General features: G+C 43.9%; 1 protein-coding gene across 1 annotated transcript; it reads left to right on the top strand.

Moving 5' to 3' along the window:
- Positions 1–1,049: 1,049 nt before the first annotated feature.
- LOC136647448 (cytochrome P450 4B1-like) lies at positions 1,050–28,000 on the top strand. Its single transcript, XM_066622981.1, has 12 exons — positions 1,050–1,282; positions 2,758–2,899; positions 4,152–4,200; positions 5,683–5,806; positions 10,878–11,008; positions 13,407–13,558; positions 16,568–16,674; positions 18,796–18,986; positions 21,332–21,465; positions 22,283–22,347; positions 24,976–25,058; positions 25,340–28,000. Exons 1-12 carry the CDS (start codon positions 1,073–1,075, stop codon positions 25,506–25,508), a joined length of 1,557 nt encoding a protein of 518 aa, XP_066479078.1. The 5' UTR covers positions 1,050–1,072; the 3' UTR covers positions 25,509–28,000.

The following is a 28,000-nucleotide window of genomic DNA, read 5'->3' as shown; positions in this document are numbered from 1 at the left end:
TTTCCTTGGCCAGGACTTTCCAGAACCACCTTTTTGTGGGCGCCACATTGGCAGCACTACCAGCACCACTACAGACAACAGCTGGACATGGGAGTGGGTGGCTGGCTCCACAGTGGTAGCTGTAGCAAGGGAGAGGTTTCTTCAGATGCTGTTGCCTCCTTATCTCTTCTTTGCTCTGCACCCACCTTCCCCAAACTGTGTCCTTTTGAAGGACCAACCAGATGCACAGTCACATCTTACCCGTGTCAGCACTACTGCCCCAGTCATCTCCACTTCCAGTAGGGATTGGTCAGGCTGAACACCAGGGTACTGGGGCCAATTATGACCTACCATATTCTGAAATACCACCATTTCATGCCTTTGTTTAGGGCTGACCCAACGCTTCCCCACTGTTTTCTGCAGACTCCCAAACACTGAAGGAAACAGTGTGGGATTTTCTAAACTTTCATGATAGCCCTACAAGGTCTAAGTAGCCAGAGTAGGATTGGGCTGCCAATATGAGACGTTGGAGCTGAATCCCATTGCTGAAAACATTTGAGAGAGGGATTGCTACCAAACTGTCCTTTTTAAACAAACTTAGGATTGTGTGAAGAGCTTTACTTGCATGGCCTCTTCTTTAATCCTGCCCTAAACTCTGGCAGGTATCAGCCTACTGAAGGGAGCATTCCTTCTCCCTCAAGGCCTTGCAGAGAGTGAGGTGCTGGCAAGCTAGAGAATGGCGAGGCAGCTTCCTGGGGTCCTCGTCAGGAACTTCCAGATTACCACAAGTTCAAAGAAAATTTCAAGTGGCTTTCTAAGTAATTATGCCTGATCACATAGCACATTACCTGTTTTAATTGGTAGTTCTTCTTTGCCCCTTGACCCACTTACAATGAAAAGATATGTCAAGCATTTCTTTTCTGATGTGAGATTACAGCTGCAGAGCGACCACATGCAGCAGGAAGCAGGGCTCCACCTTTAAAACTGGCACAGAGGTTTGGAATCTGATCCTTGTATTCTGATTACATCAGGCACTTTGAACAACTGCCTTGTGGAAAGCCACACAGCATTTTCTGTACAAACAGGAGAAAGAATGGGAGCTGAAGCAGAGACTCGGACAAACTTTTCTTGGTTTTGGCTGTCTGAGGAGTTCTCTCATGTTTTTTACTTGCTGGTTATTTTGGGTCTCTTTTGTGTGATCTTGAAAACCATCCAATTATACTGGAGGAAGCAGAATATGGTCAAAGCTCTTAGCTGTTTTCCGGGACCACCCAGCCACTGGCTGTATGGCCATGTCAAAATGGTAAGCTGAAGCTGTGGACTGTGTATTGTATATGTGTGTCTGTGTAAGCCTGATATTGAATGTGATTGGTAAGTGCTGCCTGGCCTTCCTTTGTTTCTCAAATAAATGTGAGGTGTGTTTTTTTTACCCTTCTACTAATAAGCTGTGTTTATAGCTTATTCTAGATCTTCCCTCCCCTTAATAGCACAAGCAGTTGGTCCTCCAGCTGATTGCCTCCGAACCACAAAGATTATCTCACAGATTTTTTCAAACCAAAAGAAAGAGATTAGGAAAAAGGGAAAGGAAAATCAAAACAAATATGCCAAGAGAGATGCAGGGAGGAGAGGGAGGGAGAAAAACAAGAAAGAGAGACTGCTTTGTAAATAATGGAGTAACAAGTGATTGTTCAAACACAGAATAAAACTGCAATCCTACACACACTTTCCTGGGAGTAAGTTCCATTGAACACAGTGGAACTTACTTCTGAGTAGACAAGGCAAGGATTGTGATGTTCATCTATGGTGATTGAAAATAAATGGTTCTTAGCTTGCTCTTCCATTTATTTTATGTTTGCTTTCATCTGTTTCATTTAGGCTATTAAATTTGCACTGGACAATTTTTTTCTCTCCTTTCACAAAATGTGACCAACTATAGCTCAGAATATAGTCAGGTTTTAGGAGAGGTTTCTGGCTGTCCAAAGTTAAGAACAAGACTGTTCTGGTTGAAAACAAAGATATCTGAAAAAAGATATTTCATATCTGATGATTTGCTAATGTTTTCTGGAGTCAGCACCATAATCTTTGTTCCCTTTCAGCATTACTAAGATTCTTTCCATAAAGAAATAGTACTCAAGACTGAAGCAAGATTTTTGCCACTTGTCAAAAGCACAGTTAGCATTCTTAAAACCCCTTTGGACTAAACATCTGGTTACAGGTTTCATTGCAAAGTCATTTCAAATTTAGTGATATGCTACAGAAATGGTTATGGTGATTGAGGATAGACTGAAACACCCCACAATGAAGGTGAGGGCATTTTAGTGCTTTCCTGGAGGAGGGAGTGTTGAAAGTTGGAAAAAAATTCAGGGGAACTTAATGACAAAACGCAATTCTTCTAAAAACCTTGGGCACCATCAAAGTGGCTGGAGGGCCATGCTGAGCTCTTGGGCGGTCCTGGACCAAATAAGACACAATTTTGGCCAGTTGGAGGAGAACCAAGGTTGCATTTAGCCCCCACCCCATCTGAACTCTGAACTCATGTATGGGGCAGAGGAGAACTCTGCCTCTGCCAAGTCCAGCATGGAGAAAGTGGGCACTCTTGAAGCCGACCTTGCCACTTGTCCAACCATGGAAGGAGACCCCATGTTGCTATCCCACGCACCCACCCCTGAGTTCCCACCAGCAGAACGCAATGCACTGTTTCAGCTCACAGTACTGACTGATTAATGCACAAATTCAAAGTTGGTGATCTGAACTGACCTTTGAACAAATATAATGCAGCTGAAACCAGAGGAAGAGTTTTTGAGCCTTGCAGCATGGACAGAAAAATACCCACACTGTCATCAGCTATGGTATGGAGGCTTCTTGGCTTGCCTGAGTATCAACCACCCTGAATATGCAAAGACAGTACTCAGCAGAGGCGGTAAGAAAAGTGTATTTTACATACCTCTGATCAAAATATGACATGAGTGTGTGTGTTTATGTGTGTATGAGAGAGAGAGAGAGAGAGAGAGAGAGAGAGAGAGATCATTAAAATTATATGCACTTTTATCTCTATACAGTATGTATGACACTATTTGATTTTATTGACATTTTAAATTCATTTCAGATACATGTTATAATTTGAAAAATACTGCACTATTTGTTTCACAGGTGACATGTGCCTGGACCAGCATTTGTAATGGACCCATTTGTTGATCATAGCTAATATCCCAAAATACTCTGAGAAATTGCATGTATATTTGTGACGAGAGATGTGGGAGAGCCCAGTCCTAAGCTCACTGAGCCAGCCCATCGCCAGTGCTGAGTGTTAGAAACATGCTGTAAGGCATCCTCACAACACTCAGCACTGGGTCAGCACTGGAGGCCCATCACATGCCACCCAGAGTAAGGGACAGGCTCCAGGCAGTGGAAAGGTTAGGATGGGGGGGAGGCGCTCGTGGGTGGAGGGTGGGCAGGGGAAAGGTGGGGCAAGGGAGCGAGGCAGGACTGCGTGGGACCGGTGGAGTGTTGCTCTGCCAGATTCAGAACCCTGTGTCGGGCTTCCTGGTCCCAAGCTGGGCCTCTCAACTCTGCACCGGCAAAACAGCCAGCACAGACTTGAGTAGCCCCATAAGGAGGCTTGGGTCTTTCTCTGGGGGAAAGAGATAAATGCCCCCTTCCCCTGAGAAGACGCTGGCGGCTGCCTGAAGTCCCTGGGATGCAGCAGCAGCTATTTTGGCACCACTGCTCCTCTGGGCCCTGGGCAGCTCAGGATTGGGCTGTAAAGTTCTTCATTCTCTTTTGATCATTTAACCGTCAAGCCTCAGTTCACAGGCTTAAGTTTACTCTTGAATTGAGCTTCATGGGGCCACAACTTGAACTGTGACTGCAGAACAAAGACAGGGAGCACCATTATCTCAGAGGCTTTTTTCCTGCTGAAAACGGTCTCTACAAAGCTGCAATTTAAGTCTAAAACAGCCATTTGCTACAACTCACGTGATTCAACTCAGGGCTGGTCCAAGACTTCCAAAGCTAGAGGTGACATGCCAGATATTAGTCCCCCCTCCCCCCATAACACTTCCCTACATGGAGGCAACAGAGGACAATTTAGAAAATTAATTACTGAAATATGCTTTTGCAAACACTTTGTATCATCTCATACTAGTATTTTTTTTATTCATTTTACTATTCAGATTCTAAACCTTCTATAATATACAACTTCTTAATTCCATGGATTGGTATGTATTGTCTTTCATTAAATATATAACTCACTATATATTCTGTCATCTTTGTTAAACTGTAACTATATTACATGATGGTATCCTGGAATGCAAAGACCCAAGAAGTGGTTGCTGGTTTCTACCAAACTGGTGCCTGCCAGTGGCATTACCTGCCTGCTGTTCTTGTTTGGCTAGCACATTTCTGCCTGCCTTATTTGGGAATCTTGAGTTTTAAATGCATTGTGCTACATCTGGAAATTCTGTAACTTGTAGTATTTGGAAGATGAGGTATGGTGTGATAGAGAAACACAAATATTTATGACATCACTAAACATAAAAGTTGCACATGTAGAATTGTAGGGAAATACACAGGCTGAAAACTAGATTTTGACAGTCTTTTAGTAAGTCATGGCACTCGGGGTTTGTGAGCCTCAGTGCATGCTCCAGATGTGTGAGCAAGAACGAGGCACGTTCAGGAGCTCATTACCATGGTACCCAACGTCAGCACTGAACTCCGGCTGCAAGAGTGAGAAGGCAGGGCAAAGAGATTGGCGAGGCCCCAGCCACTGGCATTCTTGCTGAAGAAGGGCTGGGCAGTTGGTACCAGCCAATAATAGGCATGTAGGAGAAGGAACAATGAGGTTGAGAGTTGACTGAGATGGAGAGAATCAAACTCAGAAGAGAAAGAGGAAGAGGAGAGATGGAGGATGAGGCCAGGTGAGAGCTGGAGAGAGGGCTGAAGGGGCAGAGTCAGGGACAGGCAGGAGAAGGAAGGCCAGCAGGAGCTTGGAAGGAGACAGCCTCCAGGGACAGAGTGGCCAGACTCTTTGGCCCCCTGGTCCAGAGGCAGCGAGGAGGTGATGCAGGAACCTTTCCCCCTGTAGAGAGCCCTCTGCAGGAAGATGTGACAAGGCTCTGGGGTAGTTTTAGATCTAGGCAGGGCTTATATCTGTCCTCTGCCTTCTATTGGGTGCACCTGGCAACAGGGGACTCTGCCCTGGGTGTACAGTGGGAAGTGAGCTGGGCTCTGTGAAATTCTCATCAACTCTTTCTCTGGGGGTGGGGCACAGACCCCCATATAGACAGCAGCTATGAGGGCAGGCAAAGAGAGAGTCAAAGGTGAAGGTGAGGAAACCTATCAAGAGTACAGCCTTGTTTTTTGTTGGGGTGATGACCTCCCCCTCTTATGTTTGGACTATTAAAAATAAGAGTGAAAAACTCCTTGGGTTTACTCACTCTGTTCCATTCCTATGAGCATCCATGCTCCATCACAACCTTTTTGGGGCTGACCTAGTCCCCTGGAATGAGGTGAGAGAGACTCCCATGGTTACAGGTGGGACTGGCTGAATTCAGCACTGACCAAGGGTCCATGAGCATCAGGGGGCTCAGCCAGCCGGACCAACCCCTGATCCCTCAGTACTGGTGGCATGAATAAGCATGACTATTGCCTTGTGTCAAATACAAACACTTGTGTTTTCATCTTCCCATTCCTCCTGGTAGGAAGGGGTTTATTGGTCCTGAATGGGCCCAAGTGGCAACAGCACCGGAAGCTGCTGACTCCAGGATTCCATTATGAGATTCTGAAGCCTTATTTGGCTCTCATGGCTGAGTCAGTCACAGTGATGCTGGTAAGAATCACAGTTGTTATCTGTTGCATGCAACGTCACCTGTAAGACTGTAGAGGGCAATATGCTGTTCAGTCACCTGAGACCATGCATCTGTCCTTCTGTGGTGCTTGCAGGAGGTGTGGTCCATAACAATACAGTACTTCCTTCCTCCTTTCCTTCTCATATTCTCTCTTATTTTCAGTCCACCACAGGAAATGGATGTGTGGGGTGTGTGTTCTACCTCCACCAGTGGTGTAGTAGGCAGGGGTGAGTGGGCAGTCAGTCCCAGGCACCAGGATGAAAGGGGGTGCTGTGAAATGTGACTGCACACATACTCCATCCACTTCAGCTGGTGCGCATGCACAAGTACAGTGGCAGCTGCAATTATTTCTGAACATTGCTGAAAGAAGCCACTGCAAAAGGGATAGCGGAGAAAAAGTGTCTGCTCCAAACTGTGGCTTGCAAGTAGGAAGTAATTGGGGGTAATGCGGTCATGTCATCACGTCACCCCCCAATTACTTCCATGTCTTCACACTTGGGGAAGTGATGCCATGAGTCACTGCACAGGTGGAAGAATAAATAGGTGTGCCACTGTTCTCCGCAATGACAGACCATGTTCTCCAACCGCCACACCTCCACACAAAGGGAACAGCTTCTGAGGTTCTATGTTCTGAAAGTAGTAAGGCCTCTGTTCAAAATAAGATGTTTGTAATCAACTACAGTAGAACCTCCAAAGCTGACCTAATTTTCTAGAGCCTTGGATTTTTCTTGGGACTCAAGGCTAATTTTCTATAGCCGTCCGCCCGTATGTTGATCACCTCCCTATGTTGACCAATTTCTCCAGTACCTTAGGTGGTCAACTTAAAGAGGTTCTACTGTATTTTATTGATCAAAGTTAACCTATGTGATGCAATATCTTATCATAGGAAGGAAGTGCTTTCACTGATTACTTTGCTTTATCCCTCCCTTCTAATGCTACATTCACAAATTAAAAATGCCTTTCTAAATTTCAGTGGAAATTGATCCTGTCTTAATTACTTTGTTCATGGAGTATTTACTCTGGGTATGTAAATCTTGAATATCAATGTGATCAATTGACACTGACAGTGCTCCATAACTTTTTTTTATTTAATAGCCCATAGGCCATGCACCATTCATTAAGAATTTAAAAACACATTGTAACAGAAGTTTGCCACATCAATAATACAGTTTTTAGAGAGTACTCAAAAATAGTTTTAGCCTTGCCACATCAGGGAGGGTTGAATACTTTGATGGCCATTTCTTTAGAAACCTTTCTCTTGCCATTTCATGTTTTGGGCAATGAAACTTGAGATGGTGTTTCAAGTTTTGACAAGGGAAAGTGACAGTAGCATTTGTCCGGGGGTATCTTGAGAAAGCAACCCCTCATCTGGGCAGCTGGAAGCGCATTGCAATGTGCAATCAGGTAGGATCGTCTCAGTTTTGGAACTGTGAATATGTTAAAATAGAAAGGCAGATCAAATGTGGTGGAATGTTTGATTCCCAGATGGAAAAGGGTAACGCTGAGGTTTAGTGCCCTTTTGAAGGAGAGCCCAGTCTTCCTTGAATAGTGTTTCAATAAGTAGCTTTTGTCATCTTTCATTAAGGTTTTCCATTTTCCGTGAGTACAGTTGGCTCATTTACATTTCTACTGTATCGTTCCACTTCGTCCGTTAACGCTCTTGTGCTGCCAGCATAGTGAAGGTTGGAAGGTCTTCTAAATTTAATAGTAAGCATTTAAAGTTAATTGTAGTCTTCCAGATCAATTTTTGGAAGTCCTAGTTCAGGCCGTACCACTGCAGGGTAGCAAAGTTAAGATTTTGCAGAAGAAAGGTGCCTGGAGTTTTTCAAGTTGCTCTGATGGACCCAAAAACCAAATCTCAGAGCCATATAACAAACAAGGCAGCACCAAAGTTTTGTACACTGTCAGGAGAGCTGGCACATATCAGGCTCCTTGAATGTAATCGAATTTTTTCAGGGCTAGTAAGTCTAACTTGATTTTATCTTTAATATATTTAACGTGCTTAAACCATGTTAGGTTTGGTTGGCGTACGATCCCAGGGTATCTGAACTTGTTTACCTGTTGTAGTTTATATGCGCCAATTTTCCAGTTTTTGTTTGACCATCTTACTGCCTTGGGGAATATCATGATTTTGGATTTGTCTTCATTATATCCAAAAGATCGTCATTACAGTAGGTAATAAAGGCTTTAATGGCATTTTTAAGCCCACCTGACAGACTGACAGACAGACAGACAATCTTTATTACTGTCTCAGACCAGCATAAAAGTAATCAATAAAAACCATAAGCATCGTGCATATCTTATACATCATAAAAGTCTAAACATGTTGAATAATATCCCAACAGGGGTTGGGATCCAGCATAAGCACTGGATCCCAGCCCTGCCTCCTGCTCCCAAGGCCGCCCACTGCCTGCCCTCCCTCCGCCCAGGAACACCTTCCTCCCACCTCTTCCCCACCCATCCCAGAGGCTTGTGTTGGCCCAGCCGGGAAGCCTCAGGAAGGAAGCCAGCGCAGAGGCTTATGTCAACCTTACGGCATGTTTGCAACCCTCCTAGGCCTGTGCAAGGGACTTGCGCCGGCCGATGGGCACCTCTGGATTGCGCCCTAAGCATTTACTCTAAATTATAATATTAAATAATTTTGTAAATCCATAATCCATAGTAGTGAAAATAAAAATAAAGGAAATAAAACAACTATCATTACCATCCATAAATCTAAGTATATGTGTATATATATATATATTCACCCCCGGAAACTCTCCTGTATCTAGCCGAAAAATTCACAATCTACCATCTTTCTTCTAATATTTATTGCAGCCGCTAAGAATTTAGCAACCCAGCATGTATCATCAGAATTTGATAAAAGAAAAATATCTATCAACTTGAATAACCCAGTAACCCAAGCAGTAATACGGAGATATGAGCGGTTCGAATATCTCACTAGAACTCGCAAACCAGCAGAACATGTTCAATAGTTTCTATTTGATCTGCCCCACATGAACATAATCGCTCTACAAATGATACCATTCAGTATGGCCTTCTAACACTCCTGAAGGCAATCCACTACAAAGGGCCAATGTAAATGCCAACCTATGCTTTGGAATCTCCAGATGGGTAGATAGGGCACCAGAGCAGCAATATATTCAACAACTCAATCCTGAGCTGCCTGGAGCTTCGGGCTGCTGCTGTGCCAAAATGGTGACTGTGGCATCCAATGCACCCTGGGCAGCAGCCACCACTTCCTCAGGGGAAGGGGACTTTTGTCCCCTTCCCCTATGTAAGCAAAGTAGCCCCACAATGGGGCTACTTGATTCTGTGCCCACTATTGAGTAGGCGCAGAGTCACAGAGTTCCATGTTGAGCTGACAGGTTCGACGCAGGGCTCTGGATCCAGTGGAACCAAGCTCCATAGTCCCACCCACTCCTTCCCCCTGCCACACCTCCTCCCCATCCTCTGCCCACCCTGGAACATCTCCTCGCTGCCTTCCCCCACACCCCCATTAACCTCTCTGCCGCCAGGTGGTCTGGGCGATTGCCAAGTGGCAGACTGCCAGCCTCCACAGGCACTGACCCAGCATGAGCTCTGATGCTGGGCCTGTGCTAAGCCCCGCAAACATGCCTTTTAGCACATTTGTGACAGCGCACACCAGCAGTAAGCTGGCACACAGAGCTCAGGACTGGGCTCTTAGTTCCTCCCTAATACAAAATTTTCTAACATTGCTAAGTTCTTCCTGCTGCTCCGAATGCATAACACGCTGGTTAATTGTTGCTTTTGCCTGGCCAAAAGCCATGTTAAGCAGGGTCAACAAGGAAAATTCCATAGAGGCCAATTTTAGCTCAATCACCAGAATCCATCTGGATTTAAACTTTTCTTGAAAAATTAGAGGGGCAAGTCCAGATGGGCAAAAGGATCATCATAATCAGTATAAAAGTGTTGCTAACCAGACTCTGGGCGCAATCTTAATCTGATTAGTCTCTAGACACAAAATTGCATTAGAGACACTTGGTACTCCAAGAGCTGCCCTAAAAAACTTAGACTGAACACGTTCCAGTTATGTTAGGGAAAGGCTCCAATTGGACTCCATACAATAGCTGAACCGATGCCTTTACCTGGAACAATTTAAGGGCTGTGGGGAAATACTGGCCTCCTTTAGTATGCATAAATCGTAAAATAGAAAGAGAACTTTTCTGGGCATGTAGGGCCACATGTTCCCCATGTGCTTTCCTAGAACCTCTCAAATGGAAGATTATACCCAAGTATTTATAGCACGTCTTTGGCTTCCTGGAAAAGGCCATGATCTTAGTTTTGTGATAATTAGTCTCCAGATGGTTCTCCTTACAGAACAAATGCAGCTATCTCAGGGCTCATCTAAGGCCAGTGGAGTTCTTGACTGCATCATCTGCATGTAATAGGGTCACAATATGCCTCCTGGCAATCTTTGGGGTGTGTGTGAAAATCACTGTTATTAAGGTGGCCTATCATAGAATTAATATAAAAATTAAATAAAAGTGGGGCCAAAATATATCAATGTTTCACCCCCTTTTGTGGCGCAGCATTTGTGAGGTGACCCAATAAACTGCATCTTACTTTAAGTGAGATTCCTCTATGCAGAGGCTAAATGAAAAATATCAGATGCCAATCAATGTTAGCTGCCTTCAGCTACTCCCATAGCTTAATTTGCAAGATGGAGTCAAATGCTACCTTTAAATCTTTAATCCTATAAAGACAGCATAAAGAGAAGTCACCCTATTCGAAATACATTTCTCAATTATATGTTGATTAGACATTGATCAATAGTGGAACGTCCCTCCCTAAAGCCTGCTTGTTCTTCCACCAATAGCTTTTCGTGTTCTAACCAGTCCTTGCTACAGCTTCATACCATAAACTACCTCAAATGTTCAGCCTGAATAAAGAACTATGCACTCAGCAGAATAAAGAACTATGCATCAGTTTAAAGTAGGTACATGGATACCTACAGAACGAGATCCAGTACTATCTGAATCAACAGTTCTTTCTGGAGACCTCATTTGTGTCTTTTGATTACAATATTAGGATAAATGGGAAAAGCTGGTCCCCAAAGGCACCACATCGTCTCTGGAGCTGTTTGAACATGTCAGCTTGATGACCCTCGATAGTATAATGAAATGTGCGTTCAGCTATCACAGCAATTGTCAGACAGACAGGTCAGTATACTTCAGACAAGAGGGAGCCTCAAAGAGACTTGTCTGTGCCAAGTGATAGCACTGGCGTGAAAAACCAATTGCACAGTTCCAACAACCCCAAGATTAGCATTTGCTTATTTCCACTTCAGAAAAAAGTTTGACTATATGGAAGCATTTTTTTTCAGCAGCAGCATTTTTTTACAATTCTATCTCAATAATAACAACAGATGGATTAGGAAGTTGATTAACGATGATGCAGCCATGCTGATGGAGCATGTAGGGTGTCCAATGGTAGGGATAGGCCTGCCAGAGGTAAATAGACAATTTTCTACTTGGCTCTGTGTAGGCATCCTTGTAGTCCATGGGTCTCCTTGGACCTACTGCAGCTATAAAGCTGGCATAGGTCAGAGGAAAGAAAAGGAGCAGAGTGGTTTTTAAAAGAGGGGATAGGAATTTTTGGCATGCAGGTGCTCCCAGGATCCACCCCCTCCAGCCTTCCCCATTCCCACCTCCAAATTTCCACTGCCCCTACTATTCCCATCCATGTCATGTCCTGACCAGTAACTTAACAAGAGCAGCAGAGCCCCTGGAAGCTGCTCACATGCACACTGCTCCTCTGCCCCTTTCTGGCAGCAGTCACAGAAGCCACTAGCTTTCACGCTGCTGCAAAGCACCTTGGCTACTGTAACGTGGGTTCTGCAGCACAAGGCCCAGATAGGATTGGGCCATGAATGTCACTAAGGGCACAATCCTAACTGGCCTGGCACAGGTGAGATGAGTGTACGCACTTTTGCAAGAAAGCATATTGCAACACAGTAGACGCTCCTGGTGCCAGATCCTTATGGAGTGCCTGATTGAGTAGGTAAGCTTCATCTGGTGGCAGGGCTGCAGAGGGCAGAACAGATGTGAGGAGAAGTATAACAACATGGTGGGAGGGCAGGGATGAGGATGGATTGGGCCCAGGAATGCGACAGGAAAGGCAGCAAGGTCTACCGCCGTATCCTATCCCCTTTCCTGGGCCTCATTTCCCAACTTGGGGCTGCCAGAACTTGCTCCAGTGATTTTTCAGGTGCAAACCAGTCATATAATGACTGCTGGGTCCAGTGGTGTAGCTAATGAACATGTAGCCCGGTGCAGAGCTCAAAATGATGCCCAGGAAGTAGTGTCACAACTGGAAGTGACATCACACCTGGGCATTTTTAAAAGTGCAAATTGAGGGGAAGCCTGCCTCCTCCCCTCAGCCAGTGGCATAGCAAAGGCATCTATTTGCTACCTAGGATCAAAGAAGGTTTTATAGCCCCCCACAACAAAATCAAAGTTAATTAAGTAAATAAATAGAAGGTGTGCCCCTTATTGGTTAGAGACACTGTGCTTGGGTGTAGAGGGACAGTTATTCTCTCCCTGCTAAATATATGAGGAGCACCACTTGAAAAGTGCCTCTACCAGTTTGCAAGAGTAGCTGTATTATAATACAGTAGAACCTCTTTAAGTTGACCACCCAAGGGACTGGAGGAATTGGTCAACATAGGGTGGTGGTCAACATACGGGGAAAAAAGGCTCTAGAAAATTAGGTCTAGAAAAACCCAAGGCTCTAGAAAATTAGGTCAACTTAAGGAGGTGGTCATTATAGAGAGGTGGTCAACTCTGGAGGTTCTGCTGTACATGGAAATAAGAACTGACTCATATTAACACCTTATTGGTTCCATGCTGTATCATAACAGCATCTCATTGGCTCTTAGAATAATCAGTCTCATAGGTCAGTTTTGAGTTAAAGAAATCCAGTTTTCCCTTATCCAAATGTTCCCTTATCTCAGGGATACCTCCAGCAGCCTTTCTTTCATACTGCATATAGCTAAGGTCATTTTGACACTGCTGCATCACAGCGTCGAATGTTAGTTAGGATTTGGCTACTGAATATCATCTACCTTATCCCATCAACTACCTCAGCTCTACATCAGATTTTTAAAGAATCTCTTCAACCACTGCCTGGTTCCCTTTGGGTCTCCTTAAATACTAGTTCTTTTGCTGGTGTAGAACTTAAGAGTCACAGGGAGCACATCCAGCCTGGGATGGGGATATAGGATTTGGTGACAAACAGTGCCATGAGCCATCTCATTCCACTTGATCTGCCCATGACCCAACCCTTGGGGTCCACCAGTGTGTCTATCGCACAAAAAAGATTGGTCTATTAGTTACTTAAGGCATGGAGCTTTCCTGTGTATTATCTGGGGGTGAGGTGAAAATAAAAAAATTTCATCTTATGTTTTCTTATTATGATGTGTGCCCTTGCACATCTCTTACATTATCTTACTACATAATGCACATTTGCCACTATGTCTTCTCCAGTGTGATAATATCAGCTTCATGATTTCCAATTTTCCAAATCTGCTACAGATTTCCAACTTCTCTCTTTCCATAGGAATAATTCCTACATCAATACTGTCCTGGGTCTCACCTTCAAATTTTACCAGAGATTAAAGAATCCCATATACCATAATGATCTCATGTACTGGTGCAGCTCTCCAGGACGTCAGTTTCACAAGGCTTGCAGACTAGCCCATAATCACACAGGTATGTTTTATAGATGCAAGACCTATTGTACTACATCCAATTTTGGGTGCTACATTCTAAAGACAGGGGCAACTAAGATGATGAAGGATCTGGAAATCCTCTGAGGAACGGTTAAAAGAGTTTGATTTATTTAACCTGGGGAAGCAAGACGAAGGGGAGCTATGATTGCCCATATTAAACTTTTTCAAACAGAGGCTGGATAGCCATTTGCCAGATATAGGCATGCCCCATATCCTCAGGGGTTCCGTTCCAGAACCCACCCTCCTGCGGATGGCTGAATTTGCAGATACAAGGGAATGCCCCCCACCCTCCGAATGCGAAAGGAACTGCACTCCCCTTGCCTCTGGAGCATCTTCTGAGCCTAGCAGAGGCAGCGTGTGTCCGCCTGCAGCCTCTGCCAGGCTCAGAACGACTCATAGACCAAAAAAAGTGACTTCCGTTTAAAAAACAACAACCCAGAAATGTGTTTAATGCCTTATAAAGTATTAAGCAGAGCTCCCCTCACCTCTGTAGGGGGTACATATGGGAGGCATGCATGGGGGGAACGTGAACCTGATCCGCAGATAAATGAAAGTGCGGATACAGGATCTGTGGATATGGGGCTCCCCTATGTAGTTGCCTGCACTGAGCAGGGGGCTGCACCAGATTATTTCTAAAGTTCCTTCCAACAGTAGCATTCTATATGATGATCCCTTTCTCATATAGTTAGAGCTCAGAATTTTTGCCCTATTTCAGGAATGTATTTTTAGAGCTTACCTGATCTCTGAATTGTAAGATGACTAGAGAGGTCAAAATGTTCAGAGGGGAGGGTAGAAGACAGAATTAAAAGAGTCTTTGTTTATGAAAGGCTACTGAGAGGGTAGAAATGAAAATAAGCTTCATTCATTTGATTTGATGAAATAGTCATGATCATGTATTACCTTTCATCTAGCCGTAATGTACACACAGTCATAAAGATGCATGCATTATTTCAGCCCAGTCCTATCCAGTTCCCTAAATAGCAGGCAGCCACACCAAAACAGGCTACACTGCATGCTATGGTGGGAGGAGGGTAATTGGAAGTCTTTGGAGAAGTAAGGGAAAACATTTTCCTTTACCTCTACAAAAGCCACATGATCGCCAATGGGTCTCCTTGGACCTTTCAGATGACACAAGTGTGAGATGAGGAAGGGAACATGTCAATTGATTCTAGAAGGGATAGCATCCAGTACAAGATGCTCATGTCAAGCACCACCTCCTCCCTCCTCTGACATGCCCCAGGGTCCTCCCTATGATCTGCCCCATTCAGTCCAACTTACCAAGGTCAGTGAGGCTCGTCTTTGCTGTTGCCACACACAGGATCTTCCCTGTTGTCTGTTTCACTGTCCCAAAAATGCACAGTTCCACATGCTTCCTGATTGGTGTTTATGATGCCACAAAGCGCATTCTGCTACTGGAATACTAGTTCTGGCAGCTGAGAACACAGTTAGAATTAGGCCATAGGTGTTGTCTATCCAAATGCAGTTAGATGCTACTTGCTGACTTCAATTTTTAAATACTCAACTCAGGGAAGATCCAGGAATATATGTATAAAAGAAAGCAACAGACAACAAACCTTCCTGCAGTCTGTGGGCAATAATATTGAACAACAGTCACATGCTTAAATAACATTTTCAAACTGTAGGTGATCTCTAAGAACAGTGCTTAGCAGTTGATTGCATGTGTTATGTCATTAATTTCCTCCTGAGAATGCTAAATCAGGATGCCTGGATACCTGCATGAAATGCTTCATTAAAATGATGCCTTCTGTATTGCCCCTATTTGCTAATCCAATAACCATTCAAACAAAGAAAATGTTAGACGTCACTGGAATTGCCTCTGAAATATAGATGTGCCCCAGTATCCTGGTATCCCAGGAATGGCAGATGCTTCTGAGGATAGTTTATCCTCAAGTCTTCAGCTGCAATCTCACTTGTGAGAGAAAGAGAGAAACTTGGAAATATTCTAGGGAAACTGTTGACATCCTGGAGCACTGTCTGGATCAGGACCATAAAGCTGAAATTGAATCCAGAGAAAACAGAGGTTTCACCACTCTTCCTGGAGAGCCAGGTGGCAACTGCAGCCAGTGAGGACTTTGTTCAGCTTTGACTGGTGCGCCAACTGTGGCCACACTTGAGTCAATTAGACCTGACCATGGTGGCCTATGCTTTAGGGCACAATCTAAGGTGCCCTTGGGCCAGCGCAAATCCCTTGTGCCGGCCCAGGAGGGTTGCACATGTGCTGTAAGGGACGGCACGTGTGCAAGGACACACTCTGAATCCAGCCTCCACACCGACCTCAACAGAGAGGCTTGTGTCGGCCAAGCTCAGCCAACATAAGGGTCTGGGGAGGGTGGGGAGGAGATGGGGAGGAGGTGGGAGGTAGGCATTCCGGGGCAGGGGGAGGGCCTGGGGACGGGTGAGCGGGAGGAGGGACTGGGACCCAGCAGATATGCCAGATTCTAGCCCCAGTTCCCGAGCAATGCGGAGCAGCTTCAAGCCTCTGGAGGTTATCCAAAGAGACCACATTCTCCCATACATTCTGACCAGCTCTCTTAGGTCCTCTGAGGGGGCTGTCCTCTGACTCAGGTTAGGGGGATTGTGGCACAAAGGCAAGCCTTCTCTGTCGTGGTGCCACAATGATGGAACTCCCAGTGGAATCTAAGGACTATGCCTTACCTTGCAGCTTTTCAGCAAGGGCTCAAAACATTTTCATTTTCTCAAGTGTTGGGGTTTTGGTGGTTGGCCTCCTGTGCCTGTAACTGGATTTTTGCCTTTCCCTGGATGCTGTTTTTTCTCCCAGTTTTATTGTTTGTGAGACTAAATTGCTGACCCTGACTGTTTTTAATGATCGCATGTTTTTACTATTTTATGTTTTTATGAAAATGTAAGCTGCTTTTGGGCATTTGCTGGGAAAGGGGAGTTATAAATATTTAGAATAAATAAATACATGTTTGCTTACAGCTTTACTCATTGTTTACACCTAATGCAGTTAAGGTAATAAGAGAGAGAAGGGAGTCCCTCAAGAATGAGCAGGAACTTGAAAAGATCCTAAAGAAGAGACGTTTGGACTTTCTGGATATTCTTCTTTGTGCAAAGGTGAATGCTGTAGCAAACTTATTGGTAGTTTCAGCTCCAGTTGGGCTGGAAGACATTAGGGTTTTTTTTTTCCAAGCACAACCCTTTTCTCATGCAGTCTGTAGAGCCATCACCACACCACTTGTATGGCATGCACTTCCTCAAGGAGCTCATTCAAACATCACACAGAAGACCAGGCTATTACTCATCACTGATCTCACTGAGTCAGTGATCAGTGATCTATCAACTCTCAGATAGAAGAGTCTTGGATCAGCCCCCCCCCCCAATAAAAGTAAGCATTGGTGGTGTGGAGTGGGGGGCTCATGTCTCACAGGCCCCTTTCTGTGTATGGCTGGAAAAGGCATCTTGAATTGGGAACCTGCACAGCTGCCCCAACAGTGCTGTATCTTCATGTCTCTCACAGCCAAATCCTATCCCCTGCCAGCCCAGATCATGAAGTGCCACTGACAGAATGTGTGAAGCATGCTATAGGCTGGCAGGAGACTTTCCCATCCAAAATATTCCATCTCTCTTCCAATACCCACTTTCTGGTTAATTAACACCTCCCCTTCTCCAGAAACAGCAGCTACAGTGTGCAAAGGAACTACAGAACACCCTTATCAGTTTGAGAACAATTAATAAAATTGATTGCTATACAAACACTCCCTAGCAATTCCTCTTGTTCAAAGGCTTTCCCTTCCCCCAAAACTTCACTTAGCATAGTGCAAGTCCAAAGCAGCTTCAAAGCACAGTCCAACAGAATCTTCCCAGTCCAGCGACAATCCAGCAGTGTCCCCACATCTGTCTTTGGAAGGGTCCAGCACAGATCTGTCAGACAGAGCCTTGATATCCTCCTCCATTTTCTGCGTTTCTCCAGCAGGATAGCAGCATTCCCCTCCTCTGTGTTCTATGCTCCTTCTGGGGTTGCTTTTTATTCCTGTAGAGTTTGTTATCCTAATTAGGCTCAGGTATGAGCCACTTCTTCGGTCCATGCAGTCCCATCAACCCAAATGAATCTCAGGTGTCCATCAAAGTGTCCATTGTCCTTAACTGATTACAGCTGTGGACACTAAGCATGCCCTTCCCAGAGCTGTTAACCAGCTTTCAAAACATGGGAATCTCTGTCAGTACCACATCATCTGCCCAGTAATCTTCCATTACAGAGACCAGACAGCCAGGAGAGATAAGTAAAGAACATGTTTGTTTACCTTTCTGTAGTCCAAGAAGGAAGGTTCCAGGTTGGGAAGGAGGGCTAGGATGCACTATGTGTGGCTGCTTCCCGTATCCTCCCTTCCCACCCCCAATTCACTTCAACCCTCCTCCAATCCTCCCCCACCACTGATTCACTGGCAATGGTGGAGGTTCTGTTAGCCACTCTCACCTGTGGGTCTGAAGATGTAGTATGTGTGTCTAGCACTAAGACATAGAAAAGAGAGTCAAGACTCTTTATGTTGTCCTCTGTGGAATTTGTAAGAGGTGTGTTCCTTTACATAAGTTCCTTCTTCCCTTCTCCCACACGTTTCGTTCTCTTCCTGACTATCAAAGGAGCAGCAGAAGGAGGCACACTATTACCATTTTTTACATACCAGGCAATGCCCCTCTCTTAATGATGCATTCATCACTCTCCCTACCCATTCAGCCAGTCCTCTCTGGGCTCAACAAGGTGGGCAAGGGTCACGCAGGCAGGTAGTTGGTATCATATTCCAAGGGCTTCTATCCTATCCTCAAACTGTATAAACTGAATCAAATTCCAAACAATATGACCATCAGATGCCTTGGGGACATCAACAGATACTTTTAATGCAGAGTACAGTCATGGCAGACGTGAGCCATTTTACCTGCAAAGTGCAACACCATCACAGAAGACGACTGTATGCTCCAGTCCATTCCCAGAGGGGTCAGATGTACCAGACTCTAAATCACACAGATGGCTCTCTGCAAAAGTGTTAGTGGCAAGGAAAAAACCTTATTTGCTGGGTGGGGATCATGGACCCTGGGTGAGGATCATGGACCCATGGATCATTGGTGGTTGATTGGGTGATTGTACAGACCTGCTTTAAAGGAAGGATGAATCAGATCCTGTTAAAGTGATTCATGCAGTACATTGGTCTTACAAAAGCCCTGTGTTCTTTGTGTTCTTAGGATGAACATGGAACTTCATTATCAGATGAAGATCTGCGTGCCGAGGTGGACACTTTCATGTTTGAGGGTCATGATACCACTGCTAGTGGAATTTCTTGGCTCCTGTATTGTATGGCCCAGAACCCTGAACACCAACAGAGATGCAGAGAGGAGATAAAGGAGCTTCTTGAAGAAAAAGAGAATATTCAATGGTCAGAAATTCTTATTCTTCACCTTTATGCATATCCCTTCCAGGTTGTATTCTTGATGTTTTCCAAGATTTTTTCCACAATTTCTAAGAACAAGGTAGAAAACATCATGGCTCTCCTACTTACTGACAAAGGCAAAACTGCAGATTTGCTTAGGAAGACTTCCTAAGTCTTCGACCAAAAGGTGCAGGCTGCATAAACTCTATGAAATTCAGTCCAACTGCATGAGATTGCAGCCATGTGAGGCAGAAAACGGGTGTCAGAAAGCTTCCCTCCTCAGGAATAGCCGCTGCATGGGAATCTGGCAGGGGATCACATCAGGCAAAAGGTTTGAAAAGCTCTCCCTTCAAGTCAGTGGCGTGCCTAGGTCTTTGGACACTTGAGGCCCATAAATTTTTCACACCCACCATCTATATCAGGGGTGTTCAATAGGTGGATCGTGATCTACCGGTAGATCGTGAGGCAAAATGAGTAGATCGCGGAGTGCCGACCCCCCCCTTCAGGTTCCTCTGGGAGGAAACGCCGGGAGTAAGGCCCATTGTACTCAATGGGGCTTACTCCCAGGTAAGTGTGGCTAGGATTGCAGCCTCACAGCCTAATCCTAGGCATGTCTACTCAGGAGTAAGTCCTGTTATACTCAGTGGGGCTCAAGGTACACCAACATACATTGTACACATAAATGTTATATGTTATGATGGCGCAAACACTGTAAAAAAAACTCTGGTAGATCTCCGGGCCTTGCTGGGTTTCAAAGTAGCCAAAAAAGTGTGAGCACCCCTGATCTATATGAATAAAACTATTTTCAGTTATAGTTATGACATGAAATAATAGTAATTGTTAGAAAATAATGGCCAGAAAATAAATGCAGACTGTGAACTTTTATTTTACTGAACATGTGTTTGTGTTTGTGTGATAACTTCATAGAATAATGCCAGCAAACAATTGAACAATAAAAAAAATTACACCACAGGAAAGGACACTCCTGACACTGTCCCACTTGAACCAGTTATTCTATTTCATCCACTCTTAATTCATACCTATTCTGACCATACATTTGCCTAACAAAAATGCGAACACTTTGAAAACTGTGGGTCTTTGAAGCAGAACAAAACACACACACACACAATGCAGTGCATTTTCATCATTTACATGTGCAGAATTTGCCCAGTTTGTGGGTGCAGAAGCCCCTCCCCCACTTGGGTCATCATAACCTACCTTTCAGGGGGAATGTTGTGGGGTCAAATATGGAGACTTAAAAATGAATATATAGACTGGGAAAATTGCTTTTTAAAGAAATTCAGTAGTTTGGATCAAAAGTTTCCGAACAGGGAAGGGGGGGGAGAGAGAGAGAGAGAGAGAGAGAGAGAGAGCCAAAGGCTGATACACAGACAAGGTCTATGAATTTGTTGAGACCTAAGTTAGTGTCCAGTAGAGCCCTTATCACATATGACTCTGGTATACTTTTTGGTATACAGTTGGAGCCAGTTTATCAGCAGATTTTATATCCACAGATCTGGCTCAACATGGGTTCCCCAGATCCATGTTGAGCCAGACATAGCCCCACCTGAATGCTTCAAAAGTGACAGGAGCTGTACTCTGGTCATCTATGGAGGGCTTTCTGAAGAGAGCCCATGGACTTCTGTGGACTTCAGAATGGCCAAAAAGGCCAAAAAAAAAAAAAAAAAAAAAAAGCTACTTCTGGAGAGAAATTAGAAGAGACATTTTTAATGCCTTATAAGGCAATTGGAGGCCTGGGGAAGCCTTATAAGGCATTAGAAATGTCACTTCCAGTAACTTTTTTTCCCCTTTTTGGTCATTCTGAGGAAGCCCTCTCGCCTCCAGAGCAGGTGTGGGGAAGGCACACAGGAGGCCCCACATATCCGATCCACAGTTAAGTGAAACTACGGATTCAGGATTCGTGAATACGAGGGACATCCCTGTATTCACTAAAGAGTTTGAAGAATCTTGCTTATTGATGAGGCTTGCCCTCTTCTTCTGGAGTTTATTAAATGGCCTTAATAAAAGTCTTCCTCTACTATTCCATTTGGATTTATTGATTTATTGTATTTTTATACACCCTTTCTCCAAGGAGCTCAGGGTAGTGTATATGGTTCCTTCCTTCCTGTGGTCCACAACAATCACAACACAACAATTCTGTGAGGTAGGTGAGACTGAGAAATAGTGACTTGTCAAGGACATCCAGGAAGCTTGGTAGCTGAGAAGGGATTTGAACCTGGATGTTCCAGGTCAAAGTACAACACCAGAACCATTAAACCACCCTGAGTAGGATTTATTTTTTATAATAGTTTATGAGATTCAGGTCCAATGTGTTTTCTGATGTCTTCCAGGGATGACCTGGGGAAGATGACTTACTGCACTATGTGTATTAAAGAAAGTCTTCGCCTTTACCCTCCGGTACCTCAAGTAGCTCGAGAACTGAATACACCTTTGAAGTTTGCAGATGGTCGAAGTTTACCTAAAGGTCTTTAACTCTTCCTTCTCTAGACCTTTATGTAACTAATGTTGTATCACTCCCTCACTCACACAGGTGTATATTAAAAAATGTCAGAAGTGGAGCAAAATGATCATGAAATACTATATGTCATGTATGGCAATTCTATGAAAAATTTAAATGCAAGTAATAGATATATATATCTGCTGATCCTGCCCTGTCCTGGGCCTGATCCTCCATTGTTCCATCTTCCCCTGCCCAAGAATGCCCCAAGGTGTAGCCTCCCCCACCCCACTCTGCCCAGTGCAGCCTTACCTGTGCTGGCTAGCGCCAGCATGGTATCCAGGGTTGCTGGGACAGCGCAAGCCTTTGTGCCTTCAAATGGAAACCAGAAATGGAAGTGGCAACCAGACTGTGAAGCCATCACCACCAGTGCTTCCTCCTCTTCCAAGAAAACCTGGAAGTGATGTCACATTGTCACTTCTGGGTTCTCTCAAAGGAGGTGGCACTGACAATGGTGGCTTTGCAGCCAGACTGGTTTACAGTAGTTGCCACCAGCAGAACAAGTGTTTCTCCAGACATTGAAGCCTTTGGGATTGAGCTGTAAAATAAGCCAACCTGGTTCCATAGTCCTTTTGTCATGCCTGACAAACATGTACACATGCCACCTAAGTTGAGATTCGTAAGCAGTATCTCACTCACTGCCTAGTGATCAGACTGACCATTGGCCGTTTTAAGATTACAGTGGGCCATATACTGAGTGGGTTGTTAAATGCTCCACACAGTAGGGAAAAAACATGAGGAAAACATGCTGTCCACTGATTACCTTTTCTCTTTTTCACCACAGGATTTATTGCTTCACTGAATATTTACGGTCTTCACAGAAATCCTGAGATTTGGGACAATCCTGAGGTAATAACAGAGTGCAAAGGACACAAGGCTCTTTTCAGCGGGGCTGCAATAACTGAATGTGTTTAGTGATGGAATGAGAACAGGATGGGGAAGAATATGGGAGCAGTTCTGAGAGGTTATCAAAGGAAAAGAGGCTGGTGGATCACACGGAAGCTGTATAGAAGAGGTTTACAAAAATAAAAAAATAAAGAAAAATATTAGGAGAAAGTCTCCAACCAAAGATTGGTGAAGCAACTCTTAACACCCAAGGATGGGTATGAGTTATAAAGAGACAGGTCAAGCAGATTCAAGCAGAATCTACCCTGCCAGCAGTTACTTCCCTCACAAGTTTCATTAAACACAATGAGAGGATCTGAAAATTCCTCCCACTCTAGTTACACATCAGGAAATTCCTTTAAATGAGAATGGATTAGAGTTTCTTACAAGAATTTCCCCCCTTTTCCATCCCACTATGAACTCCTTTATAAACCACTCACTGCCACCGCATACTAAAAACCTTTCCCCTGGTGTAGTCATTGGGACTTGATCACAGAACCAAATGTTAAATTGATCCAATAAAGAAAACCTCATTTATTCCAAATTATAGTTGCTTTATTTGGGTAGATGTTGCATTGCTTGAGGTTACATTAATGCAGGCCGTCAATAATGATTATGGCTAGCCCAACTCCCTAAACAGTTGAGGTAGCCATTTACCCCCTCCTATGCCCCCTGCCCTCCCCTCCTCCACACTCATAGTCATGCATTGGAGGACTTCACTGGAAAGCAGGCTGGCTTCACACTTCAGGAATGGAAGCAAGTCTCATAATCCTAGGGGAGCAGTGGTAGGAGGACTTCCTCATGATCTGACAATGCCTGATCCAGGGTATCAAATGCCATCCTGCCTCCAGACCCATGACATACCCAGTTGCGTGCCAACAGGTACAAAGAGCTACAGCCACACTCCGTATCTGCACCCTCCTCCATGGCTGTCACTGTCATTCCCTCTATTGCATTTCCAGGATTTAAAATGGATGAGGGGAATAGAGCAGAAAAAGTGTGGAGGGAAGGTCAGGACAATAGCTGATCTTAGAACGTTGGTCACAGTCAATTTAACTCTTTCCTGTCCTTTGAGTTGCTGGGGGTTGCATTCCTTCTTTTTGTTGGCTCTGTAAGGTTTAACTGATCACCATTTTTGTGGCTTTAAAATAGCTTTTCTCCTGGTTACATTGGCCATCTTCCACCTTGTTTTCTAGTACGTTATGACTTGCTTGCATACTATTGTCGTACCCTGCCCAGAAGGGCAGCTCCAGTTGGTAGACAGGGGTGGGTCTGTCCAGTGCCGCTGAGACCAAATAAGCAAGACACTGAAAGGTGGAAGGCGATGAAGGCCGTTTCTTGTTTCAGCAAGGCATGCCTGTGGCCTCTGGGAGACTCAGTTCAAATCCAGAAGGCACTCTTCAGAGGAGTGGGAAACTTTTTATACAATTCTTGGCTCTTTGTCTGAAATCTAGACTTCCTATTCGCTGAAAATCCGCATCACAGATGGGGCAAACTCTTAATAGGCTGTGGATAACCTTAGAGACACCTGATAGGTGTGTTTCAGGTTACAGGTTTCCATAAAAGGTAAAATTAGGCATTTAAACATATTGAATTACAAAGTTTTCAAAAACCAGTAGGGGCTGCTACAATTCCATTTACCCAGTGTTGACCCAGTGTTGAACCTTATTCACATCCATCATTCCAATTAAGAGTATTTTTGATATGTCCTCTTACCAGCCTCATTAAAAGAGAGCAGTATAACACAAAGACAGATGTGAAGGCCGACTTCATAAGATATTTTCTTGGCAGAACTTACTCATCCCTCATTAGGATGGCTTGGTACGAGCAGGCTATCTTATCTTCTCCTTTTCAATGTGTTAGTAATCACTGTGGGGCCCTCTGCCAACTTCTGCAAAGCAAAGGCTTCTAAACTTCTAAACTTCTTTTGTTAAGCGTCTCTTAAGACTTTTCTAAAATCAAGCAACCTTTTGGTTCCTTAAGAACTACTTCTAATGGCTACTATGCCCCCATATGTGAATTACAATTTGGGGCAAGACTATCTTGTCCTAGCTTTGTCTATATGTGCCCTTTTTCTATTTCAGTTGCAATTTAAACAAAGAGTCTCTCTAAAAGCAGAAGTTTTGCTGGTACTTTCCCACTTTCATCTTTTCTCCGTTTCATCTTTTCACCCTCTCCTTACTCTCAAAGAGGGAGTAGCCTTGTCTCACTTTGACTTGTTCAAGGTGCTTTTCTAATTAAAATGTGTGTTGTCTTCTAAAGTTCATTCCTTGCAGGTGTCTGTGGTTAGCTAGCTAGACGCTTTGTTAGTTTGCCAAGAAACATTGCCAACTGATAGGACTACCTTGACATTCTAGCAGAGCAGTTAATTTTTTAAGCTTTCCCCTAAGTTCATGCTTTCCCTTAAGTTCATGCTTTCCCTGTCTCCTTCTCCGTTACACTGTATTGATGGTTGCTACAGGTTCTTTTCTTGGGAGGGTTCTGAGACAGGTAAGCAGGCATCACTATGTCAGAGGAAAACTAGTTTTCCTCAAGAAATACAGTCCAAGATTATTGACCATACTGGTTCAGCCCTTTTATTTTCTGCTTCAGGTTTTTAATCCTCTCAGGTTCTCGCCAGAAAATTCAAGCAGTCGCCACCCATACGCTTTCCTTCCTTTTGCAGCTGGACCAAGGTAAAGGTGTTTAAAATGTTATACTTCATGCTTCTTTTAAAAATTACATTTCTTCAATGAAGGAGTCTCTGCCATTATTTCCTTGGAAAGACAAAACTGATTCAAGGTATATAAACTTATAGATGGATCTGAAAGAAAATTATATATCCAAACACTTTCAGATATGACCCCTCAACCCTGACCCACATTCCAAGATTAATGATTTCTCTGCTTAAATCCATGAAGGGCTTTTTTCCCCCCTATTCAAAATGTAATATTGTCCTTTCTTCTTTTCTATGCAGGAACTGCATTGGGCAACAGTTTGCCATGAATGAGTTGAAAGTTGCTCTGGCCTTGACACTTTTGCGGTTTGAGCTATTTCCTGACCCTTCCAAGCCCCCCATTCCCAGTCCACAGATGGTCATCCGCTCCATTAATGGGATATATCTGAATCTGAAGGCTCTTCCCTGATAGCACAATGGCTTAGCACGCCTTTCCTACTGCAGTTAAACTTAAGTACGTGTAACAGAAACAACAGCAGATTATTCCCTGCTTCCCTCATTTACTTCTACCTTGTTTGTTGTCACTCTTGTGTTGCTATCCACCCCTGTAAGTTCCTCAGGGCAGAGACTTTTCATCTGATTCTTTGTACATGGACATGAATGGAGGTATAATAAGAAAAATGCTTGATATTGCATAGTGGTAATACTTCATTTTTCCCATTTCTTGGAAGTACAAGTTGTCAGGCATTATAAATATTTCCAGTTTGTCCTTTTTATGGAATGTTTCACAATCTGTTAATGATGGAACAGAACCATTTTCATTAAAGTGGTTAAAGATATTGAGGATATTGCACTTCCAAATGTACAGTCAGCATTTTCAGTCTGTTATCTGCTATTTTTACAGCTGTTTTTAGTACACAAAATGTTTTAGAATGCTTATGCCAACATTCTTGCTACTAAATGTTTATATGCTAATTAAGAAGCTATGTAATGGATATCTCCATTGGCCAGCCCAGGCATATTGCAGCAAATTTTCAGCATTGTTCTTGTTGGAGGAAATTAAAAATAGTTTCCTCTTTGGGGGGAAGCAGAGTTTCTTAAGCAGCAGACCCCCCCCCCCTTTTGGGTATCAACTCAGGGAATCTCCCTCACCCGGCTGACTGCTAATCAATAAAAAGACAAAGAGGCAATGGCTTGATAAAGTTGCAAAAGAAGTTGTTTACTTACAGTTTCACTGAATGTACATATTTACAGCATCTGATTAGGATCCGAGGTTCTGCTAATACTTAGAGATAGCAAGGCCTTGCCCTGCATGCCTTGTGCTCAAGATGGTGTGGGCATCAGAGTCCTGGTGTGCAAGTCTTAACAAGTCGGTGATCAGAGGACAAAGAGGAGGTGCTCAGAGAAGGGAAGGATAAAGGGTTAGGGCCACACCCCACAAGGATCACAGAGAGAACAGATAGAAAGGTCAGGGTCACTGTACCATAGTTTGACCCCTTTTTAGACAGCATCCTGCCCCCTCTGGACAACAGATGGAGTTGCACCAACTCCAACAGTTCTAAGGGGCTAAACATGACATTGTACTAAGAGGACATCTTCAGCTTGAAAGATCGGATGGTGCAGTGGTTAGACAAAGTTGGTCTTGGGAGCATGGCCAGCTCCTTAATTAACGACACTTGCGTTCTCCCTACTTTCAGGGTGACAGATCATTAGTAATGATCTTTTAAACATATGTTTAAAAGTAAAGAAGCTTTTAAACATATGTCTTCCAGAGACCTCCCAAAATACTATCAGAGACAGCAACTGTGCAGGGGGATGGGTGCAGTTGTACCTGCAACAAGGGAGAGGTTTGTTCAGATGCTGTTGCCTCCTCATCTCTCCTTTGCACTTCACCCACCTTCCCCAAACTGTGTCCTTTTGAAGGACCAGCCAGATGCATAGTCATATCTTGTCCGGGGCTGCACTACCACCCCAGTCATCTCTACTTCCAGCAGGGTTGGGCCAGGCAGGACAGTGCAACTTAGTCGCTTGAAAAACTGCCATTTCTGATAGTGGCAGTGGTGAAAGCCCCACTTTGCTGCTGTCGAACTCCATTTTCAAACCCAAAGTGCAAAAAGAACATCAAGCGTAAATGCCCCAATCCCCCTTGAAAACTGACATCACATTTATCAATACAGGAGGAGGGCTGTTTTAAGCTTTCCCTCACACACCTTCATCAGAAACAGCACCTAGAAATTGATGAAAGTGCTGCACAAAAGAATCACCTGAACTGGCACTACCTTTACTGCTTTGCCTCCAAGAAATCACTACAGTCCTGCGCATCTCTATGCTCTTATAGGAAGTAAATACAAAATTATAAGACCTTCTTTTCTGATATGAACTGTCCTGAAGTTGAAGGTCTACATGAGTGATGGTGTGAAATGTCCTTCCCCAGAAGCTGTGCAGATGAGCACAGATCTTCTTCTTCTTCTTCTTTAGCGTTTGTCCTGTGTGGTGGCGGGATCTACTATATTTGGATTGCTGCTTCAGTCTTTTTGCTGGTATGGTAGATGAATATGTAGAAAAAAGATTCAGAATTTTATTTTTATATATAGTAAGTGCAGCTAGAATAGTTTATGCACAATATTGGAAAACTACAGACACTCCATCGATAGAAAAATGGCACATGAAAGTTATGGACTTTACAGAGATGGACAAACTGATGACTTTACTTAAAGAGAAATCAACGGAAAATTTTATGAAGAACTGGAAACCAAATATTGACTTTCTGCAAGAAAGAGAGAACAATGAGTTAATGAGCTGTCGATTTGAAGATTAGATTGTAAGAGATAGAGAATATTATTTCAGAATAATAATTTGAAAAGGGCTGTTGGAGATATAACATATATAAGGGGGAAATTTAGATGATTAAGACATAAAATTGTAAGTAATTAGAATATTTGACTTTGCTTATGCTTTACT

Source organism: Tiliqua scincoides, chromosome 4, assembly GCF_035046505.1.
Source record: "Tiliqua scincoides isolate rTilSci1 chromosome 4, rTilSci1.hap2, whole genome shotgun sequence".
Classification (NCBI taxonomy): Eukaryota; Metazoa; Chordata; class Lepidosauria; order Squamata; family Scincidae; genus Tiliqua; species Tiliqua scincoides.
This window is presented reverse-complemented; position numbering and strand designations above follow the sequence as displayed.